This window comes from Dendropsophus ebraccatus, chromosome 4 (genome assembly GCF_027789765.1).
Source record: "Dendropsophus ebraccatus isolate aDenEbr1 chromosome 4, aDenEbr1.pat, whole genome shotgun sequence".
Lineage (NCBI taxonomy): Eukaryota > Metazoa > Chordata > Amphibia > Anura > Hylidae > Dendropsophus > Dendropsophus ebraccatus.
In genome coordinates this window covers 46,924,461-46,945,622 of record NC_091457.1, presented here as the reverse complement: position 1 = coordinate 46,945,622, position 21,162 = coordinate 46,924,461, and the positions used below count along the sequence as shown (strand labels likewise).

Below are 21,162 nucleotides of genomic sequence, written 5' to 3'. Positions count from 1 at the left end.
TTCAGTGCAGATTTTTCTGAAGAAGTTTCTGAGCACCAGGTGCGTTTGCAGAGCCCCTGTAGTGCCAGTGGAGTGAACCCACCCCATAAGTCACCCCATTTTGGAAAGTGCACCCCTTAAAGAATTCATCTTGGTGTGTGGTGAGGATTTTGACCCAACAGGTATTGGAGGAAAGTATTCAAAATTGGCCAGTAAAAATGAAAAACTCGAATTTTTCCAATAATATGTTCATTTAGTTTAAAATTTCTAAATTTCACAAGAAACAGGAGAAAAAACGTACCACAAAATCTGTAACGCAGGTTCTCCTGAGTACAACGGTACCCCATATGTGGGCATAAACCACTGTATGGGCACACAGCAGGGCTCAGAAGGGAAGGAGCGCCAATTTGCTGGAGCAAAACCGCAGCTAGTAATGGTTATTAGAATAGCGCAGTTACTAAAATACAATAAAAAAAATGAGATTACAGGTAACGTGGGGTGGTTACGGACAGTCTGGGGTGGTTACGGACAGTCTGGGGGTGGTTACGGGCAACCTGGGGTGCTTATGGGTAATCTGGGGTGGATACGGAAAACCTGGGGTGGTTACTGGTAGTCTGGGGTGGATACGGACAACCTGGGGTGGATACGGTGAACATGGGGTGGTCACAGGCAACCTGGGGTGGTTACAAGCAACCTGGGGTGGTTACGGGTAATCTGGGGTGGATACGGTGAACATGGGGTGATCACAGGCAACCTGGGGTGATTACCGGCAACCTGGGGTGGTTACAGGCAACGTGGGGTGGATACGGACAACCTGCTGTGGTTACAGACAACCTGGGGTGGTTATGGGTAATCTGGGGTGGATACGGTCAACATGGGGTGGTCACGGACAACCTGGGGTGGTTACAGGCAATGTGGGGTGGATACGGACAACCTGCTGTGGTTACAGACAACCTGGGGTGGTAACGGGTAATCTGGGGTGGATACGGTCAACATGAGGTGGATACGGTCAACATGGGGTGGTCGCGGCAACCTGGGGTGGTTACAGGCAACTTGGGGTTGTTACGGGCAACCTGGATTGGTTACGGGCAACCTGGGGTGGTTACGGGCAACCTGGGGTGGTAACGGGCAACCTGGGGTGGTTACGGGCAATGTGACATGGATACGGACAACCTGCTGTGGTTACAGACAACCTGGGGTGGTTACTGGTATTCTAGGGTGGTTACAGGCAACCTGCTGTGGTTACGGGCAACGTGGGGTGGTTACGGGCAACGTGGGGTGGTTACGGACAATCTGGGGTGGTTACGGGCAATCTGGGGTGGTTACGGGCAATCTGGGGTGGTTACGGATAAACTGAAGTGCTCATAGGTAATCTGAGGTGGGTACCTGTAATCTGGCGTGGTTACGGGCAATCTGGAGGCGGTCATTGGCAATTTGGGGTGGTTAGAGGCAAGGTGAGGTGGTCAGTGGCAACGTTCGGTGGTCAGTGGCAACGTGCGGTGGTCAGAGGCGACGTGCGGTGGTCAGAGGCATCCTGCGGTGTTCAGAGGCAACCTGCTGTGGTTGCGTGCAATCTGGGGGGGTTACATGTAATCTGGCATGATTACGGCAACCTGGGGTGGTCACAGGAAACCTGGGGGGGGGGGGTTACAGACAATCTGACATTGTTATGGATAAACTGAAGTGTTTATAGGTAATCTGGGGTGGGTACATGTAATTTGGGGTGATTATGGACAATCTGGAGGGGGTCACTGGCAACGTGCGGTAGTTACGGGCAACGTGCGGTGGTTACGGGCAACATGCGGTGGTTACGTGTAATCTGGGGGGTTACGTGCAATCTGGCGTGATTACGGACAACCTGGGGCGGTTACGGGTAATCTGGGGGGGTTAAGGGTAATTTGGGAGTAAACTGCAATTATTACTATAATAAAAAGTGTGTGTTTTATTTTTTTGTATGTTTGTCACTTTTTGTATTTTATACATTCATTTTCACTGTATTACTATGATTACTGTGATATTTTCTATCACAGTAATCATAGTTCAGTGACAGAGACCAAATTGGTCTCTGTCACTTTAAATTTTCAGAGCTTGGCTGGTTGTGGAGCGCATGCGCACTTCATAACCAGCCTGGACGTCGAGGAGGAAGGAGCTCCAGGAGCCGGTGAGTATATGGGGAAGGGAGGGGTGACTGAGGGACGAGGGTGACAGGGGGGGTGGGGGGCGACTTGGGGGGGGCACGGTGACACTTTTTATCCCCTGTCACCAATCATTGATGGTGACAGGGGATAAAAAGTGCCGGGTTCCACATGGCACAAGCGATCAGCGGTATATAGTATATACCGCTGATCGCTTGTACCGGGACCCCACAGGGGGGGTCCCGATGTCTGCCCCATGCTCTCCGCTACCTCCGGTGGCGGAGAGCATGGGGCTTTCATTCATTTTTATTTTCTGATCACTGTGAACAGACATTAGTCTGTTCACAGTGATTGCGGCGGCCATCTTGGATCTGATGGCCGCCGCGGGGAGGGAGAGGGTTAGTGACCAGCCCACTAGGGGGGCTGATCTGGGGTCTGATTTACAGCGCCGGCCCATTAGTGACCGCCGTATCGGCGGCCACTAAGGGGTTAACTGCCGGGATCCGGGCACGGCACGGATCTCGGCAGTTGCGGCGGGTGCCCGGCTATCACTGACAGCCTGGCCCCGCCGAGGATGACAGGAGTGCAGCTCCTGCGCCCCTGTCATCCCGTGGACGTACCGGCACGTCCATCTGCAGGAACTGTATGCAGATTTGGACGTGCCGGTACGTCCATATGCGGGAAAGGGTTAAATAGTATATCCAGAAATGCATGCACATACAGTAATTCCTTTCAAAGTCAAGTCATGTAAATGTACTTCAGGATTTCTTTAAACAAGCTGGTTAGATTGCTATGGGTTGTCTGTTAGTTTTAGACATAACAGAAGATATTATAGAATTGTCTTTTAACAAATTTATCAAAAGAGCACATGCATAAGTGTGGTTGTTGTCTATATTTTGGTTAGGCAACTTCAGATAACATTTAGTAATGCAGCCTGATTCCCACTGCTGCCTTTTATTTTATTGTCTAGACTTATAATAATAGCAGTCAATGTAAACGTGATAATTACTGTATATTGGGTTTTTGTCAAATAATTAGTGGAATCATTAAGTCTAATGAATTATACTTATCACTTTCTACTATTATGTTTTTCTATTGTTGATGGTGCAGATATGTTATGTGGATGTAGGAGTTATTGTAACCCAATGATAATGTATTAATTAATATAAACAAGTCTATTATATCAATTAGTGTCTGACCCCTAACTACTTAAATTAATCAAATTGACAAGTGTGTAGACTGAAGCAAATCGACCTCCCTCCAACCCGGGTACGTAGGGCGCAGGTCCAAAAAAAGGCAGAGTAGTAATTAAAATTTATTGTAAATAAAAACATTCATGGCGACACAACGCGTTTCCAAACCAAACTGGTTTCTTTCTCAAGTGTCATCTGCCTCAAAGTAATCTCCACCTACATATATACCCACCTACTTGATGACATCAATATGCAAATAAGTTAGACATAAAAAACAGCCATTAACCCCTCATGAACCAAAGAAGCAAGCAATAAAACTGAACAGTCTGAACAGTGCGTCCCACATATTGTAACCTGCATGTGCACTCCAAAAGATACACCACAAATTGTACAGAACAATCAAAAAAACCTGTTACCGGAAAGTTTTCTCCAGTAGTCCGAGATGTAAAGCTGGTATGTGGACTCTGAGGCATCCAGTCGCAACAGAGACATCTTACATTAGAACATTTTACAGTTCCTAATGGTCTATCTCCACCCCTCTTATCACTCATCTGCATAGCATTATTTAGATCCTTTTTGGGTATTTTGCTGGGGGCAAGATAATTTTGCAGACTTTTAGTTCTACGAAAAATTATATTGGGATTTTTTGGAATACTAGATTTTAAAATGGGGTCATTCTGAAGGATTGGCCAGCTTTTTTGTAAACCTTTTTTTAATTTGCATGGCTCCGCAATTATATTCAGTTGTAAAGCAAAGTCCAAATTCATTATTATATGTTATATTTTTATTTTTATTCATGTTACTTTTTTCTTTCATTTTTTCTAGTATATTTCCTTGTGTAGTGAGTTTATTTAAATTTTATGCATTTTTTAAGATTCTTTTAGGATAACCCTTATTAATGAATCTATCCTTCAAAATTTTTGACTGCTGTATATAGTCACTTTCCAAACTGCAATTTTTCCTTATTCGTTGATACTGGCCAAACGGAACATTTTTCAACCAAAGGGGTAAATGGCAACTATTAAAATCTAAAAAGCTATTTACATCAACACTTTTAAAATGGGTTCTTGTAGCAATGTGGAGACCATCATTCTTAAAAATCTCTAAATCTAAAAAGTCAATAGTATTAGCTCCAAAATTCAGAGTAAATTTTATACCCCACTGATTGCAATTTAAATTTTCTACAAAAAGTTGGGCTTCAGTTTCAGATCCCACCCAAATAATAAACAGATCGTCTTTAAAACGCCAATAAAAATACACTTATTAAAATCAATGGATTGTGTGAGGACACTCGCCTCCAACCTCCCCATGAAGAGGTTAGCAAAGCTAGGTGCGAAGCGAGTGCCCATCGCACAACCACGTATCTGACGATAGACCACATCCTCAAAATTAAATACATTATGTTCCAATATAAAATTCTTACTATCATAAATAAATTTAATTTGTTGTCCATTGAGATCGGGATCATTCTCGAGATAATAAAGAGTTGCCTCCAACACTAAAGTGATATCAATATTTGAGTATAAAGATGATACATCTAAAGTGACAAAATTATAATAAGTCGGCAATTGTAGTGCTTGTAATTCAGAAATTAATTGAGAAGAATCTTTTAAAAAAGAAGGCAATTTACACACATATTTTTGTAAAAATAAATCCACATAGTGAGATAAATTAGAAGTCCAACTAGTAGAAGCAACTCGGCACTACAGCTCCTGTGTTAGTAGTAGCTGTATAGACACACTCAATACACTTCCGTGTGGTGCTCAATGATAGTTAGATGATATCCATAAATATATAAAATGAGAAAAAAGATCAGGCACTCACCCATCAACGTGTCAATTTTCTTCTTTATTGTTCATAGAAAAATCATAAAAACGCAGGGAGAGGGAGCATGGCAGGCAGGTCTCAGCGACGCACGTTTCGTGTCAAACAAACACTTCCTCTAGCTGATGATTTTTTCTCATTTTATATATATATGTGAGATAAATTAGAAGTGAGAGAGCCAACTCCCGAAATGATCGGTCAACCAGGGGGGTTGGTGAGTGACTTGTGTATTTTCGGTAAATAATAAAAATAAGCAAGATTAGTGTCAAAAACAGTTAAAAAATATTTTTCATTCTTGTTCAAAATCTTTGATTCAATTGCACTTTGGATAAGTGAGCAATATAGTTCTTTATATTCTACTGAAGGATCCCTCTCTAATTTTACATAATATGATTCATCAGATAAAATACACCAAGCTTCACATAAATAATCATTCCTGTTTAATAATACCTTCTCCCCCCCCCCCCTTGTCGGCAGGGCGAATGATGATATCAGTATTCTATTTCAGATTTTTTTAGGGCTATACGTTCCCCTTTAGTGAGGTTATCTATATATTCGCCTGTGGACACTTCCTTATTAATATCTCTCAAATCATTTAGCATTAGGGATAAAAACGTCTCTACATGATGGCCACGACTCTGGATAGGATAAAAGTTGGATCTAGTTTTAACGTCTACATGTGTAAAAATATCTTCACTAGCCATAAGACCGTTCAAATCTAAGATTGCATTATTGTGATCATTATGGGGAATCGTGTCCCTCTCTTTCAGCAAAAAATGACGTTTTAATGTAAGCTTCCTCACAAAATTATTTACATCTAAAAATATATTATAGTTATCAGGAAAGGACACCGGGCAAAAAGATAAACCTTTACCCAGTAAACGTTGTTCATTAAAATTAAGTATATGTTTGGATAAATTAAATATCTTTATTATTTCAGGCTTGTTGTTTGTTATTTTATCTGGGCTATTAGAAACTAGGATAGGGTCTTTTTTACTTCTGTTTTTTCTTTTTTTCTCTCTCTTGCCCCCTCTACAACCTCTGAATACATTTTTCTTTTTGCTCCTCCTCCTGCCATGGAAGTCTGATTGGGATCCTTCTGTATCCTCTGGAAATAATTGGTGATTTTCTGAGCCTTGGGGCTCGTAATAGATGGTATGAGCGTTAATACTTCTGTGTGAACAGGGAGTGAATTGGTGACTTGTGACCGTGTGGTGAGTATTGGCCCCCTGTCTAGACAAAGGTGACGGGAGCCTAAAAAAGATATTGAGGTTGAAATGTCGGATTCGCATCCTCCCACAGCACCCTCAAGAGATTCACTAAATAAATTATCATGCACTGAAATCAAGGACAATGGTAAAGTATCTAAATTAATAACCGTATCCTCAATTACAATTTCCCCGGGGCTAGGAACCAACATAGCAGAGGATATGTGGGTAGTGGAAGAGGTTTGGGAATTAGAAGTATTGTTCACACCTAGTTCAGCTTGCGTGTTAAGTGCCTCACTTGGTGGTCGCAGAATAGTAGTTGCGGATATCTTCCCAACCTCCTTAGAATTTTTAATCTCAAATTCCGAAATAATTAAGGAATCGGTATGTAGTATTGTGTTGTTTGTATGTATAGATTTCTTAAATGAGTCTCCAGGATCCACTCTTCGCTCCTGTCTGGAGAAACCTGGAGTGGAATCTCTGGGATATCTGTGAGAGTTGACAAATGTCCGGGTATTATTCACGTGTTCTGTTCTGATTTAGAAGAATTATTATAATGTGGCTCTCTCTGAGTGTAGACTGGCTTATAAGGATTTGTTTATTATGGAGAGTTCATGTTTAGTTTGAACGCATGTCTGTCTTAATGTTAAATTTCAATCAACAACGTGTGAAAGGCAATGATTTTGTTTATTAAATATAATAAGAATGGAGGGAGGAGAATGGGAATGAAAAGTTTGGGGGTGGGTGGGAGGAAAGGCATGAAGGGTTAGGTAAGAAGGGAGAATGGGGGAAGTAGGAAAGGGAAATGAAGGAATAGAGGGAGAAAGAGGAAAAAATGGGAGTTAAGGAGAAAAATTGTGAAGGAAGGGGGCAAGGTTGTAAGGAGGGAAGGAAAGAAAAAAAGGAGAATGAAAAAGGGAAGTAAGAAGGCAGGAACGGATAGAGGATAAAAAGGGATGGAGGGGTAGAAATGGTTGGGTAGGGAAAAAAACAGGAAAGAATTCAGAAGTGGCAGATTAGTCGACTTTCCCATTTACTTGTACATGGTTTGCAGTGCAACCTGGCAAAATATTTTGGTGCAAAGCAAGCCAACTAAAAGTTGGTTTAACATTAGAGTAGACAGTTTAAGAAAATTCCAGATTTATTGCATTAGTGTTCACACTATGTATAACACAGTCCATTGCATGCCAAGCAGCATTTGGCGCATTCCTGCAGCTGATACTGCTGGAATACTGGAAGAACATTATCTTTTTACAATTGAATTGCAGGCACTCGTGGGTGTTCCCGCAATTCAATTAACCATTGACTACAATTGATTACATTGATTACATTGTGTGAACAGCTATTGTTTCTGCCTTTTAATTTTATCCCATAACAGTATACGTAAAAGGCCCCATGAAAAATGCAGTGATTGCACCTTCTATAGGTTCAGAAAACAAGGGATGGATAGGGGATCTGTGCTCATTTGCAGCTGCGGATGGATTGTTTTGTGTAAGAGGACCCTAAGTCTTAAAAGTTGTAGATAAAATAAAATTATAGAGGGAAAATATATCTAGGGGGAAAATATTTTTGGATCACAGACATGTCAACATTTTTGATCAGTTGGGGTCTGAGTGTTCAGACCTGAAACAATTAGGAGAACTAGCTTGAAGACGATTGTGCTCAATGTATTCGCTCTTGGCTCTGTGTCATGTGACCTGGAAGGCTGCATAATGCAAGTCTATGGAGCCATCCTGCTTTCACAGACACAGATGGCCAGTACACCTCAGTTCACACTATGCAGTTTGCATGTCGCTGTGGTTAAAATACAGACAAAAACAGGAAAGTACAACAGCAACCTGCAAGTGCCAAGAATTACTGTACATACAAACCTCTTCTAAAGATGTAAAAAAAATTTGGTTCTTAGCAAACTATTTAATTAAACAGAATGTGCCATCTCACCACACAAGGTGCCCTCAGAGAGATGATTCTACCTTAGGAATGGCCTCTCTTGGGCTAACATTAAGCCGACAGGACGTAACCACTCCCCCCATATGTAACACAAAATGCAAAAAATAGACAGCACTCCAACACCTCAGTTCATACTACGCTACTTTCATGCCGCAAATCCTTCATACCCAGTTTGTAGGCTTAATGTGAGCCCAAGAGAGGCCATTGCTAGAGTAGGACCATCTCTCTGAGGGCAACTTGGTATGGTGAGATGGCACATTCTGTTTAATTAGTTTTCTAAGAGCCACATTTTTAAAAATCTTTACCACAGGTTTTTATTGTTTGTACGGGAGTATGTGCAGTTAGTCCTGGCACTTGCAGGTTGCTGTTGAACTTTTCTGTTTATGTTTTTTTGGTATGTCAAAATTTTTTTTCTAATGACAGATACTCTTTAATTTATTTTTGTCATGATAAATCCCGTCCCTGAGAAGCAGACTGATAGTTGTGATCTTTAGAAATAAATTTGTAATAACATAATTGTAGCAACTGCCCTTTAAAACAAATGTAATATAAACTTTGTTTTTGCCTGGTAGCAGAATATAAATTTGTTTCTGATTTAGTTATGTAGAGATTCAGATTAATTTATAAAACTGTACAACCATAAAGACTGTCATATTATTTGATTACCATCTTTTCTTTTGTCTAGAACAAAAGTTTGAAAAATAAACTGATGTCAGGAAGCAAGCTTTGCGGTCTTCGTGCTGAGGAGGTGAGTACACTGATCTTCTCTTATGATGGTTGAATGCAAATTGAATTCTCTAGGCATCTCACATTCCAGAGAAAAATTGGTTTAATACTTTCTATTTCTATGTTTATGTTCAATGCCGTGGTTGAGTTAAGGGTAAACATTTGTCACAATGCATATAGAAGAATAATTTGTAGAGATGAGCGAATAGTTAAATATTTGATAATTCGAAATTCAATTCAAATAGCTTCCGATATGCGTATATTCGAACAAATTACAAATCTCATTAAAGTCTGCGGGATAAAAATACTTGGGACCTGAAAATCAATATTCGACCATTAGGAGGTCACCAAGTGCACAATGAAACCTCAAGAAATGATGCCAACACCTCTGGAATGCATATGGAACAGCAGGGGAAGCATGCCTGGGTGCATCTAACACTAGCGAACATCCCAGAGTTCGGTTCGGAATACGAACGGAAAAAAAAAAAGAAATGTTTGTGATTGGTTCGTGTTTGTTGAACGTTCATGAACAAAAGTCGAAGCGTACATTTCGGTCTAGTGGTACGCACTTGCGTCCGTATCAGTAGTAGCAAAATAACAGGTATTATCCCGCAATCACAGTATATGCAATCGAATAGCATGAATAGCTATTTAATCGAATACTATTCGCTCATCAAAAATAATTTGATCTTATCGCATTGATAGCTATAGCTTTCCTGGCACTGCACATTTTACTGCAGATATTCATGAATTGACCTTAGTTAGGAAGGTTCCGCTACCCTGGAACTGGAGTACAGATGCAAATAAATATGCAAATATTCCAAAATGCGCACATAAATCACCGCTAAGAAAATTCTTAAGAATAACTACGCCCACATAAGTCAAGAAAGAAAAAAACAGGCGCAAACTGTCATATTCACACATAGAAACAAAATATAAGACAGCGCTCCATAGCGTAACTCAGACAGGGCTGAAGTGGTGAAAGTAAGCACATAGAACTCTCACCTGAGTAGGTTGTGCTGATGTAAGGCACAACTCTTACTGATAGCATGTGAATGAACCGCAGCCACTTCCGACTAATCCCCACAGGGATTAAAGACAGTCAGTATCCTCCTCCACTCGAAGGCGGGTAAAACAGGCACAGGTCCAAGAGGTAATAGTGATATAAAATATCATAAAATATATTAACCCCTTTGTGCTGCAGCTAGTTTGGGCCTTAATGACCAGGCTAATTTTTCAAAATCTGACCTGTCTCACTTTATGCTCTTATAGCTCAGTGATGCTTTAACGTATGCTAGCGATTCTGAGATTGTTTTTTCGTGACATATGGCACTTTATGTTAGTGGCAAAATTTGGTCACTACTTTGTGTGTTTTTTGTGAAAAACATCAAAATATCATGAAAAATTAAAAAAATTTGCATTTTATGAACTTTGAAATTCTCTGCTTCTAAAAAAAGAAAGTCGTAGCACATAAATTAGTTACTAAGTCACATTACCAATATGTCTTCTTTATTCTGGCATAATTTGGTAAACATATTTTACTTTTTTAGGGTGTTATGGGGCTTAGAAATTTATCAGCAAATTATCACATTTTCGTGAAACTGATTTTTTTAGGGACCAGTTCTTTTTTTAAATGGATTTAGAAGTCTGGTATCCTGAAAACCCCCATAAGTGACCCCATTTTGGAAACTACACACCTTAAAGAATTAATCTAGGGGTATAATGAGCATTTTAACCCTACAGGGGCTGGAGGAAAGTATTCACAATTAGGCAGTAAAAAAATTGAAAATTTTAATTTTCCAATAATATATACGTTTAGATTAAAGTTTCTCATTTTCAAAAGGAATATGAGACAAAAAGCACCCCAAAATTTGTAATGCAGGTTCTCTTGAGTACAACGGTACCCCATATGTGGGCGTAAACCACTGTATGGGCACACAGCAGGGCTCAGAAGGAAGGGAGCGCCAATTAGCTTTTCCAATGCAGATTTTGCTGAAGAAGTTTCTGAGCGCCAGGTGCGTTTGTAGTGCCCCTGTAGTGTCAGCAGAGAGAAAACCCCCCATAAGTCACCCCATTTTGGAAAGTACACCCCTCAAAGAATTCATCTTGGTGTGTGGTGACCATTTTGACCCCACAGGTATTACAGGAAAGTATTCAAAAGAAGACAGTAAAAATGAAAAACTCGAATTCTTCCAATAATATGTTCGTTTAGTTTGAAATTTCTCAATTTCACGAGGAACAAGAGGAAAAAAGTACCCCAAAATTTGTAACGCAGGTTCTCCTGAGTACAATGGTACCCCATATGTGGGCATAAACCACTGCATGGGCACACAGGAGGGCTCAGAAGGGAAGGAGCGCCAATTAGCTTTTTCAATGCAGATTTTGCTGCAGAAGTTTCCGAGCGCCAGGTGCGTTTGCAGTGCCCCTGTAGTGCCAGCGGAGTAAAATCTCGCCATAAGTCACTCCATTTTGGAAAGTGCACCCCTCAAAGTATTCATCTTGGTGTGTGGTGACCATTTTGACCCCACAGGTATTAGAGGAAAGTATTCAAAAGTAGACAGTAAAAATGAAAAACTCAAATTTTTCCAATATTATGTTCTTTTAGTTTGAAATTTCTCAATTTCACGAGGAACAAGAGGAAAAAAGTACCACAAAATTTGTAACGCAGGTTCTCCTGAGTACAATGGTACCCCATATGTGGGCGTAAACCACTGTATGGGCACACAGGAGGGCTCAAAAGGGAAGGAGCGCCAATTAGCTTTTTCAATGCAGATTTTGCTGAAGAAGTTTCCGAGTGCCAGGTGCGTTTGCAGAGCCCCTGTAGTGTCCACAGAGTAAAATCTCCCAATAAGTCACTCCATTTTGGAAAGTGCACCCCTCAAAGAATTTATTTTGGGGTGTTGAGCATTTTGACCCCACAGGTGTTTGAGGAAAATATTCAAAAGTAGACAGTAAAAATGAAAAACTCGAATTTTTCCAATAATATGTTCCTTTAGTTTGAAATTTCTCAATTTCACGAGGAACAGGAGAGAAATGTCACCCCAATATATGTAAAGCAGGTTCTCCTGAGTAGAACAGTACCCCATATGTGGGCATAAACCACTGCATGGGCACACAGCCGGGCTCAGAAAGGAAGGAGCGCCAATTAGCATTTTCAGTGCAGATTTTTCTGAAGAAGTTTCTGAGCGCCAGGTGCGTTTGCAGAGCCCCTGTAGTGTCAGCAGAATAGATTCCCCCCAAAAGTCACCCCATTTTGGAAAGTACACCCCTCAAAGAATTCATCTTGGTGTGTGGTGACCATTTTTACCCCACAGGTATTAGAGGAAAGTATTCAAAATTGGCCAGTAAAAATGAAAAACTCTAATTTTTCCAATAATATGTTGGTTTAGTTTGAAATTTCTCAATTTGACGAGGAACAGGAGAGAAAATTCACCCCAAAATCTGTAACGCAGGTTCTCCTGAGTAAAACGGTACCTCATATGTGGGCATAAACCACTGTATGGGCACACAGCAGGGCTCAGAAGGGAAGGAGCGCCAATTTACAGGAGCAAAACCGCAGCTAGTAATGGTTATTAGAATAGCGCAGTTACTAAAATAAAATAAAAAAAATGAGATTACAGGTAATGTGGGGTGGTTACGGGCAACCAGGGGTGGTTATGGGCAACCTGAGGTGGTTACAGGTAATCTGGGGTGGGTACGGACAACATGGGGTGGTCACAGGCAACCTGCTGTGGTTACAGGCAACGTGGGGTGGTTACAGGCAACGCGGGGTGGTTACGGGCAACGTGTGGTGGTTATGGGCAACGTGTGGTGGTCACGGGCAACCTGCTGTGGTTACGGCAACGTGGGGTGGTTACAGGCAACGTGGGCTGGTTACAGACAACGTGGGCTGGTTACAGGCAACGTGGGCTGGTTACAGGCAACGTGGGCTGGTAACGGGCAACGTGGGCTGGTTACGGGCAACCTGCTGTGCTTACAGACAATCTGGGATGGTTACGGGAAACGTGGGGTGGTTACGGGCAACCTGCTGTGCTTACAGACAATCTGGGGTGGTTACGGGCAACGTGGGGTGGTTACGGGCAATGTGGGGTGGTTATGGATAAACTGAAGTTCTTATAGGCAATCTGGGGTGGGTACCTGTAATCTGACATGGGCACCGCAATCTGGAGGGGGTCATTGGCAATTTGGGGTGGTCAGAGGCGACGTGTGGTGGTCAGAGGCGACGTGCGGTGGTCAGAGGCGACGTGCGGTGGTCAGAGGCGACGTGCGGTGGTCAGAGGCGACGTGCGGTGGTCAGAGGCGACGTGCGGTGGTCAGAGGCATCGTGGCGTGGTCAGAGGCATCGTGGCGTGGTCAGAGGCATCGTGGCGTGGTCAGAGGCATCGTGGGGTGGTCAGAGGCATCGTGGCGTGGTCAGAGGCATCGTGGCGTGGTCAGAGGCATCGTGGCGTGGTCAGAGGCATCGTGGCGTGGTCAGAGGCATCGTGGCGTGGTCAGAGGCAACGCGCGGTGGTTACGTGCAATCTGGGGGGGGGTTACATGTAATCTGGCATGATTACGGGGAACCTGGGGGGGTTATGTGCAACCTGGAAGGGTTACAGACAATCTGGGATTGTTACTGATAAACTGAAGTGCTTATAGGTAATCTGGGGTGGGTACATGTAATTTGGGGTGGTTACGGGCAATCTGGAGGGGGTCACTGGCAATTTGCGGTGGTTACGGGCAACGTGCGGTGGTTACGGGCAACGTGCGGTGGTTACGGGCAACGTGCGGTGGTTACGGGCAACGTGCGGTGGTTACGGGTAATCTGGGGAGGGGTTAGGGGTAATTTGGGAGTAAACTGCAATTATTACTATAATAAAAAGTGTGTGTTTTATTTTTTTGTATGTTTGTCACTTTTTGTACTTTACATATTCATTTTCACTGTATTACTATGATTACTGTGATATTTTCTATCACAGTAATCATAGTTCAGTGACAGAGACCAAATTGGTCTCTGTCACTTTAAATTTTCAGAGCTTGGCTGGTTGTGAAGCGCATGCGCACTTCATAACCAGCCAGGACACCGAAGAGGAAGGAGCTCCGTGGATCCGGTGAGTATATGGGGAAGGGAGGGTGACTGGGGGACGGTGGTGACAGGGGGGGTGGGGGGCGACTTGGGGGGTGGGGGGACATCACTTTTTATCCCCTGTCACCAATCATTTATGGTGACAGGGGATAAAAAGTGCCGGGAGCACATGGTACAAGCGATCAGCGGTATATAGTATATACCGCTGATCGCTTGTACCGGGACCCCACAGGGGGGGTCCCGATGACTGCCCCATGCTCTCCGCTACCTCCGGTGGCGGAGAGCATGGGGCTTTCATTCATTTTAACTTTTTAATCGCTGTGAACCGACGTTAGTCGGTTCACAGCGATTGCGGCGGCCATCTTGGAAATGATGGCCGCCGGGGGAGGGAGGTTAGTGATCGGGGCACTAGGGGGGTCTGATCTGGGGTCTGATATACACTTATTTCATCTCCCCCCGCCGTAGATTCACGGCGGGGGGAGATGAAAGGTGGCGGCGGCACCGGTAATCTCCATTACCGACGGTCGCCGCTATAACGTTAATAGCGGCGATCGTCGGTAAGGGGGGGGGCCGGGACGGACCGCACACACTGCCCCAACCCCTCAGCTACCTCCGGTAGCCGGGGGGATGGGGTGGGGGCCGTCCCGGCCCCGCAGCCTTATTCTCTGCCATCGCCGTAAAAAGCTGATGGCAGCAGAATAAGGACCATTAGTGACCGCCGTAGAAAGCCGTATCGGCGGTCACTAAGGGGTTAAAAGAATTATGCCAGCGACACAAAGCGTTTCGAGACCGGTCCGGTCTCTTAATCAAGTGTCTAATCTAATCTAATATTCACCCATACACCGAGCTACACTGTTTAGTAAATCTGACAAAGGTCTGTGCATATCACACATACGCCAAAAAATGCTAACGAGCACAAGGTACACTGCTTGATACATGTCCCCCCATGAGTAGAATTCAACTCTGAACCTGCAACATTAACCCAATCATGAAACATTTGATTTCCAGTGGCCGAAGGAGTAGGATGCAGCCCCAAGGCTGGCTAGAAAACATGGATACAGTCATAGACCATGTTCCCACGCAGTAAGACACCGGCCGTTCCATGACAGAGAAGTCAGAGAAGATCATTCAGGCTGGTACTGCAGTACTGGCCGGATTATATTCACTGCTGCTGAATTCGGATGCGGGTGCATCAGTGTGCCCCCGCATCCAAATTCCCCACTGCACACAATGGAGCATGCGAATGGAGCACTGACAGGTTTTCTGCGGCCTCTATTCAATGAATAGCGGCTGCAGAAAACTGACATGTCAGTTTTTTGCAAGGGCGATAGGGATCCCGGCCGGAGTGTACTCTATGTGTATACACTTCGGCCAGGATTCCATAGAGGGAAGCACAATGTAAGGTTCATATTAATCACAACCGTTGTTTCAAATCGGCATCAACGACCATGATTAATATGAACCTTACGTTGTGTGAACATAGCCATTGGCTGTATCAATGTTTTCCAGAGTGGAATGCAACTTCTGAAGCCACCAGTAATCAAATGCCACATGTTTGGGTTCGGACAAACCTCATTGTGCTAGACATTCCCTCATCTCTAGTAAGGAGGGGAATAAGGAGTGAGGAACTAGAACTAAATCCTACTCAATATGCTAGGCTGAGTTAAAAGAAATATCTTAAAGATCAAAGTAGACTGCAGATTACAAAATTACAAGCATTAAACCTCATAATGAATATTTGATTCCCTGATCCAAAACATTTTCTCTTGGTTGGAAACAAAATTAACCTTATTGACTGCCAGATAGAAGATGTAAGTTGTGGAAAGCCTGATTGTTAGGAATCAGGGAAAGGGTAACAGAAGGACAGGTGAGCCCTGAAGCTTGCACCCACCCTGCTGTACCTGCCTACTTGCCTTAGGAGCCCTATATGGCAATAGACAACTGGTTGACAAAGCCCTGAACTAATCCTAGTGTAACACAGAACAAAACAAGACAAACACACACACACACACACACACAAAGGCAAAGTCAGAGATCCAGGTCGATAACAAACAAGTGGTGTAGTGCAATACAAAATCCAAGAGGGTAGTCACAAGTCAAGAACCAGCATTCAGATAACCAGAAATACAATGCAGGATATAACACTAGGTCAAGATAAACTAGATAACTAGGCACTATCGCAGGCAAGGAAACAAGGGAAATGGGGGATACTTATGGAACCTGGAGTCCCAGCCCCAGGCATGATTATGGCTGAGACTCCAACCCCAAGGCCATACTGACCTGTGACTGGCGATGCCTGCTGTCAGTCAGTAACAATTATTAGGCAACACCTAATGCCAATTGGCTGAGGTTAATGAAGCCCCGGCAACATCAAACAGAAGCGCCGCCAGCATCTAGTGATGCCAATGGCGTACCCGTAGTAAATGACCGGGCCGGTCACTAGGGGCTCCACTGGCACTGTCAGAGAGTCGGCCGGGTGCCCTTGCATTGCAGGAGCCGAGTGTGCGGCCCAGCTCCTGACACTGGTTCTCAGTAGAGGTTATATATTGCCTTTATATTACTCTGAATAGATGAATTCCAGCATTTGAATGCATTTTTTATTTAAAAAAAAAATCTAATTTCCCCTTCACTATCCCTAGACTGGTGCTACCATGTTGATAAAATTACTGTGCTATTAAAAGATAAGGGGGAATCATGGTAGCCATCTAGTCATACCATTTACTATCTAACATTGAGGTAGTACTCTAAACACATTTAAGTGTGACAGGGAAACAAATCTGCTACCTACAGTATACATAAATACATGATTTAGCTTTAGCCAAGTTTTCTTTATTGACTTATGAATTATGTAGGAACATTTCCATGAATGTGTCCGTCAAGACATCATTAAATAGAGGTTCCTTATTCCTTTCTGTATGGTTATCCAATCCTATGTCCATGAATTTCTAATGCTTAAAAGAATTATTGGCATGGCTATAGGATTTGAGATTCTGAATTAAAGTCGTTCATCTGAGATAATTGTATATGACTGCTTATCGCTAGGTCACTTACAAGCTTGACCCTTTTTGATTTACTGCATAGCAATAAGAACAAAATCTAGATTTATTGTTACAGCACATCCACTTTATTAATGGTGTTTTTATTTCTTTCCCTCAGTCTAAACGTATACAGGCCCAACTGAAAGAGTTTCGGTATGGAAAGAAAGATTTAGTTTCCAAGGTACAGTTATTGCTGATTGTATTTGTTGTTGTGGTAAGATTACATTGAAGGTTTTCCTAAAATATACTGTATAGCAGGGCTTCCCAAACTTTAAGGCGGGCCTCACCAGTGAGGCGCCCCCTAGTTGTTGGTGAGGCCCAGCTGGGGAGCCAGTTTTCAGAGTAGTAACTATGATCTGCACAGTCCTTTTGCTGTTAACAAAAAAATGTGTTTGTTTGTCTATGTATTTTTTTTTATTCACCTGTGGCATAGAAAGGAACTTTCATTTAACTCTTGGAATCCTGGTTTTGAGACTTAGCCTGACCTTGTCCTGGTCCAAAATAGATGATGGAGACCACACTTCCAAGGAATATACACTTTTAATCACACCAATGCAATGTTTCGGCTCTATGTGTAGCCTTTCTTAAGCAGTGATACAAAACACTCAAAAAGCTTAGTATATATACATGTGTGCATGATTACAATTCAAACTATCAAATTATAAAGAATATAAACATTGTAAATAATACATGATCAGTCATATGGTGATGCTCAATCATTGTACGTCCTCAAGTAATGGTAATACGAGACCAAACTCTCATGGTCATAAGTATTCATATCATATAAAGTGCATAAAACAAGAATAAGTGATGATTAGGTATAGGGATGAGTGAACTTTTGAAAAGTTTGGTTCGGTTCGATCCGGCGAACTTTCACAAGTTCGGATTTGTACGAACCGAACCTAAAACGAGCCTTGCTATAACGGCTAAATAATTGCAGCTACAATAGTGGGAGTCTGATAGGGTATTGTTTCGTTTAGTTGCAGTTGCTATTACAATGAAAAAACTGGAAAAAATCTAAGTGCAAAAATAGTGAAAAAAAAATTAGCCAATGTTTAAGTGATAACACGGGACATAGGACACAAAGTTCCTTGGACCCAGTAGGATGGAAAACAGACATTTGACAGTGGAACCAGCAGCAGTAATAGTACTGTATTGGACCCAGTATGGTTAAGAACAGACAATTGACGGAGGAGGAGGCAGCAGCACTTGATTGCACCTAGCCCAGTATGGTTGAAAAGAGACTATTGGAGGAGGCGGCACCACTTGATTGCACTCAGGCCAGTATGGTTGAGAACAGACTATTTGAGGAGGAGGAATTACCTGATTGTACCCAGGCCAGTATGGTTAAGAACAGACAATTGATGGAGGAGGATGATGTTCAGCCTTGGAGTGGTGGCCTGGGAATCCTCGCTGATGTTGTTCAGCACACTTTCCACAACATGGACGAGTGGGATGATGTTGTTGATCCTATAGTCCTGCCTGCTCACAAACAGAGTTGCCTCCTCAAAAGGGATTAACAATTGGCAGAACATGTTCGAATAAACCTGTGTACTATGAGGTTTATTACATGTGCCATACAAGGTGTATGACCCAGCCCTTCCTGCTGCACTGCAGAGACAATGTTCCTCCCATTGTGGGCTACAAAACTTTCCACTGTTAGTTTACCTGGGGTCAGCCATTCATTTATCTCCTCCCTGATGGCCCGGCGGATTCCTGCCCACTGTGGCTCCATTCACCCAGGCTCACAAAATGGAGGACAGCCTGAGATCGCCGGGCTTGACATTGTTAATAAGACACTGGGGCAGGTTGGACTGCAGTCAAAGCGGCGGATGGTTGCAAGGTGGTGGAGGCAGAACTGGCCCCCTAAAGCACTGGGGAGGTGACAGTGGCAAGAATGAGCTAATTTTCTGATGGTCTTCTGGGAAGATGTTGACCCAATGAGCAGTAACAGACATGTACTGCCCTTGCCCATAATTAAAGGACCAGACATCAGCACTGGGGTGCATGGTCTTAGACACCAAGAATACCAATGAGTCACCAACATTTTTCTACACAACTGTATAGTGATGGGACAGCCAATGGGACTTTTTTTTTCTGGGACAGTGATGGGACTTTTTTTTTTTTTTTTTTACTTGTCGGTTGCGGCTAAACAGGGTTTTCCTATTTTTTTTTTAACCCCTTCAAGACTAAGCCTATTTGGGCCTTAATGACCAGGCTCATTTTTCAAAATCTGACCTGTCTCACTTTATGCGCTCATAGCTCAGTGATGCTTTAACATATGCTAGCGATTCTGAGATTATTTTTTTGTCACATATGGCACTTTATATTAGTGGCAAAATTTGGTCACTACTTTGTGTATTTTTTGTGAAAAACATCAAAATATCATGAAAAATTAAAAAAATTTGCATTTTATGAACTTTAAAATTCTCTGCTTCTAAAAAAGGAAAGTCGTAGCACATAAATTAGTTACTAAGTCACATTACCGATATGTCCTCTTTATTCTGGCTTCATTTCATATACATATTTTAATTTTTTAGGGTGTTACGGGGCTTAGAAATTTATCAGCAAATTACCACATTTTCGTGAAAGTTTCCAAAACTGATTTTTTTAGGGACCAGTTCTTATCTTAACTTGATTTAGGAGGCTTGTATACTGGAAACCCCAATAAGTGACCCCATTTTGGAAACTTCACACCTTAAAGAATTAATCTAGGGGTATAATGAGCATTTTAACCCTACAGGGGCTGGAGCAAAGTATTCACTATTAGGCCGTAAAAAAATGGAAAATTAAAATTTTCCAATAATATATACGTTTAGAGTAAAGTTTCTAATTTTCAAAAGGAACATGAGAGAAAAAGCACCCCAAAATTTGTAACACAGGTTCTCATGAGTACAACGGTACCCCATATGTGGGCGTAAACCACTGTATGGGCACACAGAGGGGCTCAGAAGGAAGGGAGTGCCAATTAGCTTTTCCAAAGTCACCCCATTTTGGAAAGTACACCCCTCAAAGAATTCATCTTGGGGTAGGATGAGCATTTTGACCCCACAGGTGTTAGAGGAAAGTATTCAAAATTAGACCGTAAAAATGAAAAACTCGAATTTTTCCAATAATATGTTCGTTTAGTTTGAAATTTCTCAATTTCACGAGGAACAAGAGAAAAAAATTACCCCAAAATTTATAAAGCAGATTCTCTTGAGTACAACGGTACCCCATATGTGGGCGTAAACCACTGTATGGGCACACAGCGAGGATCAGAAGGAAGGGAGCGCCAATTAGCTTTTTCAATGCAGATTTTGCTGTAGAAGTTTCTGAGCGCCAGGTGCGTTTGCAGTGCCCCTGTAGTGCCAGCGGAGTAAAATCCTGCCATAAGTCACCCCATTTTGGAAAGTGCACCCCTCAGAGAATTCATCTTGGGGTAGGATGAGCATTTTGACCCCACAGGTGTTAGAGGAAAGTATTCAAAATTAGACTGTAAAAATGAAAAACTCAAATTTTTCCAATAATATGTTCGTTTAGTTTGAAATTTCTCAATTTCACGAGGAACAAGAGAAATAAATTACCCCAAAATTTATAAGGCAGATTCTCTTGAGTACAACAGTACCCCATATGTGGGCGTAAACCACTGTATGGGCACACAGCGGGGCTCAGAATAAAGGGAGCGCCAATTAGCATTTTCAATGCAGATTTTGCTGAAGAAGTTTCTGAGCGCCAGGTGCATTTGCAGTTCCCCTGTAGTGCCAGCGAAGTAAAATCTCCCCATAAGTCACCCCATTTTAGAAAGTGCACCCCTTAGAGAATTCATCTTGGGGTGTGGTGACCATTTTGACCCCACAGGTATTAGAGGAAAGTATTCAAAAGTAGACAGTAAAAATTAAAAACGCGAATTTTTCCAATAATGTGTTCCTTTAGTTTGAAATTTCTAAATTTCTTGAGGAACAGGAGAGAAAGTTCACCGCAAAATCTGTAACGCAGGTTCTCCTGAGTAGAACAGTACCCCATATGTGGGTATAAACCACTGTATGGGCACACAGCAGG

The 21,162-nt window shown here is 42.5% G+C and overlaps 1 protein-coding gene across 1 annotated transcript in view; it reads left to right on the top strand.

Annotated features, from left to right (window-relative positions):
- The window catches only part of LOC138789625 (leucine zipper protein 2-like), a 198,855-nt gene that overhangs the window by 57,258 nt on the left and 120,435 nt on the right, over positions 1-21,162 (top strand). The window contains exons 4-5 of the mRNA XM_069968364.1: positions 8,975-9,037; positions 17,240-17,302. Coding sequence (XP_069824465.1) covers positions 8,975-9,037; positions 17,240-17,302 — 126 coding nt within the window. The remainder of the gene's footprint in view (positions 1-8,974; positions 9,038-17,239; positions 17,303-21,162) is intronic.